At 43.4% G+C, this 12,538-nt stretch overlaps 1 protein-coding gene across 1 annotated transcript; it reads right to left on the minus strand.

The window, feature by feature from the left end:
• Positions 1-11,424: 11,424 nt before the first annotated feature.
• On the minus strand, positions 11,425-11,697 carry LOC109492996 (40S ribosomal protein S27-like). Its single transcript, XM_019814310.3, has one exon. It carries the CDS (start codon positions 11,677-11,679, stop codon positions 11,425-11,427), a length of 255 nt encoding a protein of 84 aa, XP_019669869.2. The 5' UTR covers positions 11,680-11,697.
• Between the last annotated feature and the right edge of the window lie 841 nt (positions 11,698-12,538).

Raw genomic sequence — 12,538 nt, forward strand, 5'->3', positions numbered from 1 at the left:
AAATCCCCAGGATGAGTCTCATTAAGCTGTGTTGATTTAAATTCTCATTCTTGAATCAAATACTGTGGCCTCTGGCTGTAAAATACTCCAATTGGCTAAACATTGTCTGCCCCTGGGAGGTGGGGTTGGGGGTTGGGCAGCTGGACCATAACCGCATGACCTGAGATGAGGGAGAGGTGGTTCTCTAAAAAAAGAATGATGAAGGGCATAAAAGGAATAGATAAGAGGCAGGTGAAATTTACCCAGGCCCAGCATTAGAGCAAGATGTCTGATTCCTGGGGCAGAAATAACCAGGCCACAATTGATTCTTCTCTGGGAAATTGACTCTTCAGGCTTTTCCCGTACTCATAAGCAAGTTAGCCTGGTTTGGGGACCCTAACGTTTTGAGTACTAACAAAACAAAACAAAATAAACTTGGCCCTTTACAAATGGAATAGAACACACAATAGAATTTCAGAGTTGAGAAGGATCTTATTGATCTTCCAGTCCAGCCATTTAATTTTGACATTTTAAAAAATCAACAGAATTAACCATTTTGAGTTAGAAAAATCAATAAACCATTCACTGAGCACACAAGTAAGGAGCAGGTTTGTTGATGTCTGTGGAAACAGCACTAGAAGGTTTGGAGTCTTGAGTTCTAGTTCCAGATGAAGGAGGCAGGTCCCTTAAGCAATGTGGGTCCCACCTTCTTCCACCTGGTGATTGGTGACACTTTTCTCAGTGACAATCATATTGGAGTCAGGACCACAACCCACATCCCCTGGCCTAGAACTCTTTCTTTCGTCTTTGCAGTCCTTTTTTTTTTTTTTTTAATGTTTATTTGTTTTTGAGGGTAAGGCACACACATGCATGAGTGTGCAGGGCAGGGGAGGAGCAGAGAGAGAGAGGGAGACAGCAGATCTGAAGCAAGCTCTGCCCTCATAGCCAAGCACCAGATGCGGGGCTCAAATTCACTGAACTGAACCAAAGTCTGATGCTTAGTTGACTGAGCCAGCCAGGCGCCCCTATCTTTGCAGCCCTGGTGGGAGCTCATGTCCCCTCCCTTTCTTGGTCCTACTTTCTTTGCTCTTTCCTCCTTTTATACTTCCTGCCAATCAAGGGTTTGCATCGCTCATGCAGCCTGCATTTATGGACTTCACGAAGCATGTAAGGAAAGGAGTGACAAGGGAGACGCAGTTGGGCCCTCGAACGTACAACTGGGATGTCCTCAAGTTTCTTGGGAAACGCTTCTTTCCTGCCAGTTCGTCCCCATCTGCCACACAACCCCCTCAGTCTCAACAGTTCAGAGTCCTCCCCAGTCGTTCTCATTCCTCAAAACACCTTCCTCCTCAGGGAGGTTGTACAGAGACCAGCTCACTCCCTTTCTTGCTTTCCTGCCCCACGGGCACAGAGTAACCTTTCTCCAAGCTCATTCAGCACCACCTGACACCATCCGTTAAAATTTAACGGCAAGTGCTTAGCAAAAAGATGACGAGCTTTACTGGCAATTCAAACCAGGTTATTGGGCACCATCTGCCTTCCTTCAAATTAATGGGAAGAAGGAATGGATCCTTTGGGCCTTGTTTATTTTTAGATCATTGCAAAGGAACCCAGAGGGCTGACTCTTGATCATGTTAGTCCCCAGTTTAAATGAGGCCAAAATATCAAGGGGGAGAAGAAGTGACCATAAATAGGTATCTCTTCACATAGAGTAGTTGTGGGAAAAGCAGAATAAAGTGTTCCGGTGTCCCTGTCTTCCCTCTATCATCCCCACCCATCCCCGGACTCACTCGGAAAAAAGCAACTAGATGTATAGCCCCAAGGAGGTAGCTGATTGAGACTTTGCTGGAGTAACAGGAGTACAGCAAGCACATCCCATCTCTCCAGCAGCCTACATCAAATTCAGGCCAAGTCAGTGGTTATAATTCACCTTCAATGTCAGCTCCTAAGACAATCAGAACTCCAGAGACGAATCTCTCTGGAAAATGCTAGATAGGTCAAGTTTGGACTTGACTGAGCTTAGAAGGATGACTCCATAGGAGCTGTGGAGGAGACTGGGCTCCCATGGTTTTCAAACAGGAGTGTGCACAGGATTCCTCTGGGACACTGTCAAAAGGCAGATCCAGACCACATTTGCAGAGATGTGACACAATGTATCCAAGTGAGAGGAGGGAGTGTGCTTTTAACAAAACCCTGGACAGTTCTGAGGCAGGAAATTATTCTGGGGGCCCCCTTGAGAAATTCTCTCCATCTCATGCCCTCCTGCCCCCAGGCTGCCTTTCTAAAACTCTCCCCCTAGCAGGCATTGGCTCTAGAAGGCTCCCATTAAAAATCAAACAGATCCCCCCAGTGATGAACCAGTAACTCGTTAACAAATGCTAACCCTTCTACACAGATTGATGAGCAGACAGAAGCACTGCACTTAGAGGGACCAGTACAGGATTGATCAGGAATGAGCTAAGAAGTCCTGAACATGGGCCTCCCAGGAGCATGAACAGAGGGAAAGGAAAGATGGGGAAGGCTGGGGTGGGGGAAGGGGGATGAAGACACTGGGTCTTATAGGGTTTGGCGACAAAGGTGGAGCCTTGCCAGGATAAGAAGAGAAGAGGGAAGTGATGGGGAGTTGGAAAAGTCATGGGAAAGGATAAGAAATTTCAATAAAATTTTGGCTACCTTCCAGTTTCTTCTAGCGCACATTCTCCAGGATTGGAAAGAACAGCAGCGCATATGATTTTCCCATCCTTGATAAGTACCAGGTATTTGGGAGGGGGGAATATCTGTGTTAGCAACATTCACATTAATACATTACTAAGGGGCATCTGGGTGGGTCAGTTAGTTGAGCGTCGGACTTCAGATCAGGTAGCAATCTCTCAGTTTGTGAGTTCGAGCCCCACATCAGGCTCTCTGCTATCAGCACAGAGCCTACTTTGGATTCTCTAGTCTCCTGTCTCCCTCCCCCCACCTCTCAAAAATAAATAAGCATTAAAAAATTTTTAAAAATACATCAATAAAATTATCCTATTGGCCTAACATGTCTGTACATTATAAAGTATAAAAACAACTTTTGGCAATTCATTGGCAAATTATTTCATTTATTTATATGGCAATTATTACCTTCGGGAGCGTTTTGTGAGATCTACTTAATGCATTATATTTTACAAGCTCCCATTGGTGTCCTGTCAGAACCTCATCATTATAAAATTGTTTCATTGTTAAATAAGCTTGGGAAATGCTAAAGTCCAAATTGTCTTGTTTGCATACACCCAGTGATGGGGAACTCTTTTCCACCAGCAGTGAGACAGCTCAGTGTGCTGCTGAAAAACTCTACCAGGAAGAGCATTCTTCCTTATGTCCAATTAATGGTTCTGAAATTCTAGTGCACACCAGAATTAGTGGCGGGTTGGGGAAACACAGCTTGTGGGCCCCACCCCCAGAATTTCTGCCTCAGTACGTGTGTGGTGGGACCTGAGGACTTGCACCTAGGACATGTTCTCAGCTGCTGCTGCTGTGGCTGCTGGTCCAGGACCACATTTGAGAACCACTGGCCTAACTAACCCTGGGCACCTCCCTGTAATTTTCACTCCCTCTTCCCTAACTCTGATTCCCAGAATGACTGAGCAAGTCTAATTCCTTGTCTAAAACAAAGAACTTCAAACATGGGGCTTCAAACATGCAGCTTCCCAATGCAATGTAAGCACAAGCGTAAGGCTGGGTATGCAGCGTTCTTTCTTTATTCACAGTGGCTCAAACAGTGCTGGCAACTTAATGTGCATGCAAGAAAGATCTGTTGATTGACTGGCTGGCACACAGTAATCACTATATAATTGTAGCTCATTATTCTTATTACTTCTGAGGAATAATAATCTCACAAGGCAGATCTTCTTTCTAGAGGGCTCCAAGATAAGCTGTAAACACACTCTGACCCTGTCTGCTGCGTGTCCAGACCTCAGTAGGGCCTAGAACCATGCAAGGAGTGTCCTTTTGCCTCAGGGTAAGGAATTTCTAGAATTTTCCATACATGGGCCTGGCTCATATTATTCTACATTTCTTTAAAGAATGGGCTCACAGGGGCGCCTGGGTGGCGCAGTCGGTTAAGCGTCCGACTTCAGCCAGGTCACGATCTCGCGGTCTGTGAGTTTGAGCCCCGCGTCGGGCTCTGGGCTGATGGCTCAGAGCCTGGAGCCTGTTTCTGATTCTGTGTCTCCCTCTCTCTCTGCCCTTCCCCCGTTCATGCTTTGTCTCTCTCTGTCCCAAAAATAAATAAACGTTGAAAAAAAAAATTAAAAAAAAAAAAAAGAATGGGCTCACAAAAGGAATGATGTGATGAATATTTTCAGCAAAGAATTCTCTTACTGAATGGAAGAAAAGTGTGGAAGTCAGCAATCGGATGGGAGATGAAAGTGTGAAACCAGTATCCCTCAGGGGATGTCCTCCAGACATCCTCAGAGTAATTTACCTCAACCCTCCACAGCTGGAAAAGAGCAAAAGAGAGGTTGTGCAAAGAGTCTGGGGTGTGTACACAGCAGCTTCTTATTCCTGTCCTTCCCGAGGGAATGAACCTCTATCCAGTGTCATTTGTCATTATCAGTGTTCCCACCCTAGTGTTCGCATCCCATTGTGTCCCTCGGTGATGAAGTTGGTTTGCATCTTGTAGCTGGCCTTGGTGGTTCCCCAACCTGGTGCTTCAGTTTAAGGAAGAAGAAATAACAAGGCTTTCAAATGAATAACTATAAAAGCAATTCATTTTTGTCCTAAAGCATAAGTAGGGTCTGGGAGAGTTGAATGGAAAACTTCCTTTTCAGAGCTCTTCCCAGGCTCAGGAACAAGTTATTCCAAAGCCATCACAGGCAAAGAGAAAAAACAGAAGAAACTATTGCTATAATTATTGCTAATTACAATCTCATGATTCCATTTAATCTCCACAGAAGAAGTTCACCAACTGGAGAATGCCATTGATCCTCTGTGCCCAAGCCAATTAGATATTTTGGTCCAATCCAGAATGGTTACCCAGCCTTTGCCAGAATGAAATTGTGTTTAGAATTTTATTTTTATAGTCTCTGAGGCATCCCAGATTTTAACAGGACATTGGATACCATCCATTTGTGGCACATCTGCTCCAACAAGATCTGCATATTTCAAAAATCATTAAGAAGTTAATACCAAAACCTGTTTTAACTCTCTCTCTCATAACAAGTGGTTTTTTTTTTTAATGTTCAAGCGTTTAGATTTCCCTTCGAAAAAATGAAAATGATTCCTTTACCTTGGGATTTTGATCCAGATAGTGGAGGAGGAAAGAGATTATAAGTGACATCTTAATTTGGGGCACCTCATTAGTCAGGGGGACTTGGTTTTTGATGATGCTCTTCTAATTGACTATCTGCAGACGGCCATTCTCTGGAGTGTTGGAGAACTCTAAGAATCCAACTTCCAGTCCTCCCGAGTTTTGCAGACTCCTGCCTTTCACTGCCTAAGGGTCCCTGGAGCTCCAGAAATCACAGAAGGGGGTGGGGCCTCAGTCATTTACCTGCCCTGAAGCAAGTTGTTTATACCCTCTGACCCTCTGCTTTCTTGAGGTGTAAGATGAATAGAATGCTCCCTGCCTGAAAGTTTGCTGTGAGAATGGAAAACAGCATCTGTTGTCCTAGGGCTGGGGACAGGGTCAGTGCCCAAAACAAAACTGTGTATTTGTTTATTCAACCAAAAGTTAGGCACAAGAGTGAGTGCACAATATATGGGCCCCGCTTTCCTGGTCATTATGGTCTGGTGGAGAAAACAGATTATGAGTCAAATAATCACTCAGTTTAATTAAAGATGGAAGTAAGTACAATAAAGGAGAATTTACAGCAGAGAAACTGCTACTTAGTTGGGGGTGGACAAGGGGCCAGGGTGGGGATTAGGGAAGAGGAGGAAGTAACTTTTGAGCTGAGATCTGAAAGACAGGGGTGGGGGAGATACACTGCAGGGCCCCTGGGGGACAGTGTCAGAGAAGCAGGCCCTTGGAGAGAACAAGGGGGTAGCTGCAGACATCGGCCTTAATTAACCACTGGCAATTTCGCATAAATCACTAGCAAGCTTTAGCTGAGGAAGCCTTTGATTTAAATGACAAAATTTTACAAGTATGTCTTAAGAACAAATCTTTAATGTTGTGTGAAATAAGATTTATTGACAGAATACTTTTTGAGCCATTTCACTAATTTCTCTGAAAAGGTAATTAGTTTATATGAAAGAAAAAAAGGAAAAAGTATATATAGTTATATATAGCTACTTCATTACATACAGTAGATAGATAATGCATGAATGCATTAAAATTTATCATAAGTCATAAGGATAGGTGAACTGGAAGCATTTGGGATAGAGGCTCAACCGTGCTCATTGCTAGTTGTATTATCTTTTTTTTAAAGTTAATTTTTATTTATTTTGAGACAGAGAGACAGAGAGCAAGTGGGGGAGGGGCAGAGAGAGAGGAGACAGAGGGTCTCCACACTATCAGTGCAGAGCCCAATGTGGGGCTTGAACTCACAGACCATGAGACCATGACCTGAGCCAAAATCAAGAGTTGGACACTTAACCGACTGAGCCACTCAGGCGCCCCACTAGTTATGTTTTCTCAAGCAAGTTGTTTACTTAGGGTTTTCTCTGCTTTTTTTTCTGTTTTTCTCTGTTTTCACTGTACTAAGAGCTTACATGACATATATTACCGAAGGTTCACAACTATTCAGTGCTATCAACGTCCTCCTCCTCCTCGTCATTAGCATTATCTCCACTTTACGGTAGAGACAGAGGTTCAAAAAATTAAGTAGTATGCCAAGTTTTACATAGGTAATAAATAATAAGATTGGCATTTTAATCCTGGCAACCACTTCCCAAATCAGTGTTCTTAAAACCACAGCATCATTTGCTCTGTCCAGCCTGGAAGGTGGTCATGAACATGAAACAGTCGTGAAAGACACAACACCAATGTAAGAGACCACCAGGATGCACATTTCTGCTTTCCTGCCATGAAACCAGACCCTTTCAGGTTCACCTCAACTTGATTCCAACCATCCAAGCTGGGACTTCAGAAGAGGTTTTTTAGCAGATGTATGCCCAGGGGCTCATGGGTCCACTGGAATCGTTGGCGAGGTATTCAATACACGTGCAGATGTACATTTTTTTTGAGGTCAGTCACCCAAAACATTTATGAAGTTCTGGTAAGAAGAAGCCTCTCTCCAAATAATGATCCAATGAAGTGGATTAAGGACAATAAAGGACTGAGTTCAGGAGAGATTTTTAATTCAGTCTGGTCCCAAGCAATAAGCAATAACGACCTGCTCACTAGATACTTCAGGTAGGCCAATAATGTGCTAGTCCAGGGTTCTAACTGCAGTCAGGCTCCTTTAAAAATTATTCCTGGCTTACACCCTTAAAAAAACGCTTCCTCAGTCCTCAGTCCTCAGTCCTCTACATTTAAGCGTTAGGTAACCTTGCAGAGAAAAAAAGAGCCTAAATGACATTGAACTCTGAACTATCCACATCCTTCAAATTCTGTGCAGTCTTCGACAATATTTATTAAGATGACTTGCACAGCACTGTGATCAGTATATACATTCCCCTTTGCAGTGGTTTCTCATAAGTGGTATTTCACATGAACACTTTCTTACATTCACGTGGTCCACACACTTGTGATTTTAATAACCTGATAGTATTCCATTCTGTTAACATTTCTTGAATACATTTAGGTCTCTTTACAAAACAGAAACCCTCAATTTTAGATCCTTAACTCACAGGTTTTCATTTTAAGATTTAAAAAAATCTTATATAGAAAATGCTAACAATGTATAACATAATGGTTTCCGAGCATGGGTCTTGGAACCCAACAGACCTGTATTTGAATCCCATTTCTGTCTCTTATGAGTTATGTGACGTTGAGCAATTCACTTAAACTCTCTGGGCCCCAGTTTCCTCATTGTAAAACGAGATAATAGCAATATCTCCCACTTCAAATTGTTGCAAGATTAGCAATATGAAATGCTTAATGTGTTTTGCCGAGTGCCTAGTACATGCTAAAAGCTTGGTAAGTGATAGCTATTGGCATAATAGAAACTAGAGAACAGGGCCCACCTAGGGCCATTTCTTTAAGAGGGGTGAAAACATTATTTTTTCCAAGGTCACAAAGAAAGGAAATCTGGGGAAATAAGGAAGTTCAGTTGGCCACATGTTGGTATAATTTTACTTGCCAATTCCAAGTTTGGGTGTCTGAAACGAACATTTTCAGTCCTAAAATAAGATGGCAAACTTGGGGCTGGTGCACATGAATAAATATAGCCAGAGAATAAATACACCCCGCGTGTCCCTGGCATGGTGCATCTGTTCAGCCTTACCAATCCCCACCTCCCTGCAAAGCAAATTCTTCCAAACCAAGTCAGCCCTCCACCATCAAGGAGGATTTTCAGGCACCTTCCCCAACCAAATGCTTGAACATACAAGTGAGAAGAACCACAGCGATTCTCTCTTGTCCAACTCATTCACTTTATAGACCAGAAAAAGGGAGGCTTGGGCAAGTGACGTGCATTCCCGAGGTTGCATAACTCCTGAAGAGCAGAACTGGTCTAGAACTCCTTCCTGTTATTTTATTTAAGTGTGGACCTCTTAGACTAATATTTACTTAATTTTTAATTATCTCTTTCTTTTTTTTCCTAAAAGTAAATGTGAAAAGGAACTTTATATTACTATTAGTGGAAAATCCAGTATTACTCAACTTAAAAGATAATCATAAAAATAAGTAGCAGAACAGTGACACTGAATTCTAGCTAAAATATACAAAAGATTGCAGCCTGAGGTGAAGCCTCTCCTCCGCAGAGAAGGAGATTAGCAAGAGTTCAAGTGCAGCTGAACAAGGACCACCAAACTTATAAATGAAAATGCCATCAAACTTTTCTGTCTGAGGGTGGAAAAGGAATGAGAAGGAAATAACTGCCTTGGCATGGTATGGGGGGTGTGAATTTGGAAACACCAGTCTGCTCCATTTTGCTTGGTTACTTTCTCGTGTCCCTACACTATTTTATGGGTCACTCAACTTAGAATGTTCCCTGGAAGCCTTGCATTTTGAGGTCGATGCTAAGCTCCAACAAAGCAGTCCAATTCTTTGCTTCCCTTTTCAATCTCAAAGCTCCAGTCAAACCCTCAACATCCCTGTGCAGTTAAATTGTTCTCAGCCCACTTTGAGGCTCATTTTAGCCTCAGGTTAGTCTTGTTTGTATGCATTATTATATTCAATCTCCAATGATTTCTTTTTCTTTTTCTTTTTTTTTTTTTTTTTAGTTTTTTAAAAACTTGTTTAGAGAGAGAGGGAGCATGAGTCGGGGAGGGGCAGAGAGAGGAAGTGAGAGAATACCAAGCAAGCTGCACACTATCAGCACAGAACCTGATGTGGGTCTCAATCCCACAAACCATGAGATCATGACCTGAGCCAAAATCAAGAGGCAGATGCTTAACTGATTGAGCCACGCAGGTGCCCAACCAGTGATACCTTTTTAAGTAGACACTGCTACAATCCTCATTTGACATATAAGGAAATTGAGGCTTGAAGAAATCACTGAACTCATCCAAGTCCTTAGCTGATAGCTCAGAGCTATGTGATTCAGTATTCTATGCCTTTTTTTTTAAGTTTATTTACTTTTGAGAGAGCGAGAGAGAGAGAGCATGAGTGGGAGAGGGGCAGAAAGAGAAGGAGACACAGAATATGAAGCAGGCTCCAGGCTCTGAGCTGTCAGCACAGAAGCCCTATGTGGGGCTTGAACTCACAGACTGCGAGATCATGACCTGAGCCGAAGTCGGACGCTCAACTGACTGAGCCACCCATGCGCCCCATAGTATTCTATGCTCTTAATCACTGTGATATATTACCTTCCAGTCTAAATTCTATTATTTAATTTGCTTCAAAAATATTTACTGAATATTTCTTATGATCCCATCAACAGACTCAGTATAGTAGGGGCGAGCAAAGAAGGGCATAACGCAGTCCTGGTCCTTGAGTTTTATATGCCATTAATACATTCAGCAAATACTTATTGGCCTACTGCCAAGTTGTAACCTTGTTGAAGACCCAAGACACATACACATAAAGTGCATAAATAAATAATATAATCAAGTACCAATATGTACGAGTCGTTGGTAAGAGTTGTGAGCAGGTCAGGAAGGAGATGCATTATGTGATCTGGCATTACTGGGGAAGGCTTTATGGAAGACACAGCCCTTGGAAGGAGGGAGGACATTCCTTGTGAAAGTACAGAGTAAGCAAAAGGACAGAGGTGGGTGGTACTAAGCCCAGGGCGACAGGAGGCTCCTTTTCTTAATACATGATAAATTAACAACAACAGAACAAACAAACACACAAACCAGCCACAGGCTGGCAGGGTCTTACACTTGGCTATAATTTTCAGGAATCAGTTATAATAAACCCCTTGAGAAAAAAAGTTCCTCCGGTCTAAAGAGTAGCATTGGGTCAAAGGGGAGCTTTCCCCAAGGATGCTTTAGATTTCAATTGTGTGCCTGAGAAAGTTCTGCCACTGGCATGGCCTAGAATATCAACTCAGGGGCAGGAAGCTTTCAGGCAGCCTCAGTGCGGTAGAAGGAGGAAAAAAAAATCTACTTATTAGGATTGTTCGCCTGAGAAGCCTTGAGGTACACTAGCAAGGCAAGAGCTTAGGAAATAAGACCTGCTCCTTACAGTTAAATGCCAAGTGCTGTCAATGACTTAGGGCTGGCTCATTATGGACCTATTTCAGCTAATCCTCCGCAGGCAACAATCCTCCTCTTTTCAGGGACTATGGAAGCCTGGGGAAGGCCATTTCTTTTCCAGTCAGGTGTGAGGGCAAAGAGCCATCCATCTTTAATAAATCTCTAGGCTCACAGGATTCTTCTCATTGTAGCTAATGCAGAATTTCTATGTCTCTGAAATGTTCAACATTCATTCTGCCCCCTACTGATTAAACAACAACAGCAACCTGTCTATCTGACATCCTATCTCCTCTATTAGATGCTAAGTTTCTAGAATAGTCATCCCTATATTCCCTTACCTGTGCATTAATTCGATCAACAACTGAGTACCTCAATTGCATGCACCTTTATGTTAGCACCTAAACACTTGATTGTACTCGTTGCTATTTGGGGTCTGGCCCTTACCTATATCTCTCGCTTCATCTCCCACTCTCCTGTGCCCAACCCTCTAGATTCCAGACACACTGACTCTGCTCCCTCGTCTGACAGCCTCCTGCTTACCATAACCAACTCTTCTTATAAGCTAACTCTTCTGCACGGACATGGAACAAATATTCCTTTCCACCTCCCCACTTCATCTGGTTAGCTTCTCTGTCTCTCTCTCTCTCTCTCTGTCTCTCTTTTTCTTTTTAAATCCAAAATGTGTTTATTGGGATAGTTTCCCACTCATCTTGAGTCAAGGTGCTTTTAGTGCTGCTTCCGTCTGAAGGAGCATCCTTCTGTGAGCCTTGCTTTTCCTCCTGTAGGCTGGCCAAGGAAAATGGAGCAGCCAACACACAAAACTAGTGTTTGTGCCTGGCTAAAGATGGTGGTGATTTTGTAGCGTCCTGGGCACTTCCCATCCATGGAGTAGGAGTTGGGGCTGTGCACCAGGCGCTTCTTCCTGTGTTTCTTCTTCTCCTTTTCTGGAGATAGGTGAAGGAGGCCCTCTGAGAGGGACATGTTCTTGTGGGGAGGCTGTCACTGCTGGAAACTCATCTGGTTAGCCTCTTCTCCTCATTCAAATCAGCTCAGGTCTTCCCTTGTCTCCCAGGCCTGACTCCCAGGCTAAGCCAGGTTCTTGACTTATAGGCAGGTGAGCCTCTGTGCCCTCACTAGTCTGTGAGCTCCATGAGGCAAGGATCTTGTCTGCTTTTCTTCCCAACAGTTAGTGCAGTGTCTGGCCCATAGTAAGCATTCAACATAATTTGTTGTTTGAAGGAAGGATGGGAGGGAGGGAAGGAGAGAAGAAGGGAGGAAGGAAGGAAGGGAGGAAGGAAGGAAGGAAGGAAGGAAGGAAGGAAGAAAGTGCGGTCCTTTCTCCCAGGATTCTGTAAGACCTTAAAGGCAGTGTTGGTATCTCTTGGTCCTAGTGCCCAGCACAATGCCTGGCATAAGAGCACTTAGAAAGTATGTGTTGAAACAAACAAAGAAAACTTCCCTGTGCAAGCTACCACTTCAACGTTCCATGAAGGACCAAAAGTAAACAAAAAAAAACATTAAAAGGACAGACATATAAATACATGGTCCTAAACCTTATGGGGCTTTTAGTGAAAGAGAGAAAAGGGGGCAAGTACACAAATTAACCATAATACATAGTGAAAATAAATAGGTGTCTCAAGAGGAGTACAGACAAAGGGGCTTGGGAAGTTCAGTCAAGGAAGATCACATCTGAGGAAGGGGTTGGAGAAGGGGACAACACATGGCACAGGGAGATGAATGGAATGAGGCTTTAGGGAAGACGTGGCCCTAAACTCAGCAACTGTTCTAGTCTTTATCTGGAGCCGTGTGTCCAGTGCGGTCGTGTAGGGCAATTCCTGGT

The sequence above is a fragment of the Felis catus genome, chromosome A1 (genome assembly GCF_018350175.1).
Source record: "Felis catus isolate Fca126 chromosome A1, F.catus_Fca126_mat1.0, whole genome shotgun sequence".
Lineage (NCBI taxonomy): Eukaryota > Metazoa > Chordata > Mammalia > Carnivora > Felidae > Felis > Felis catus.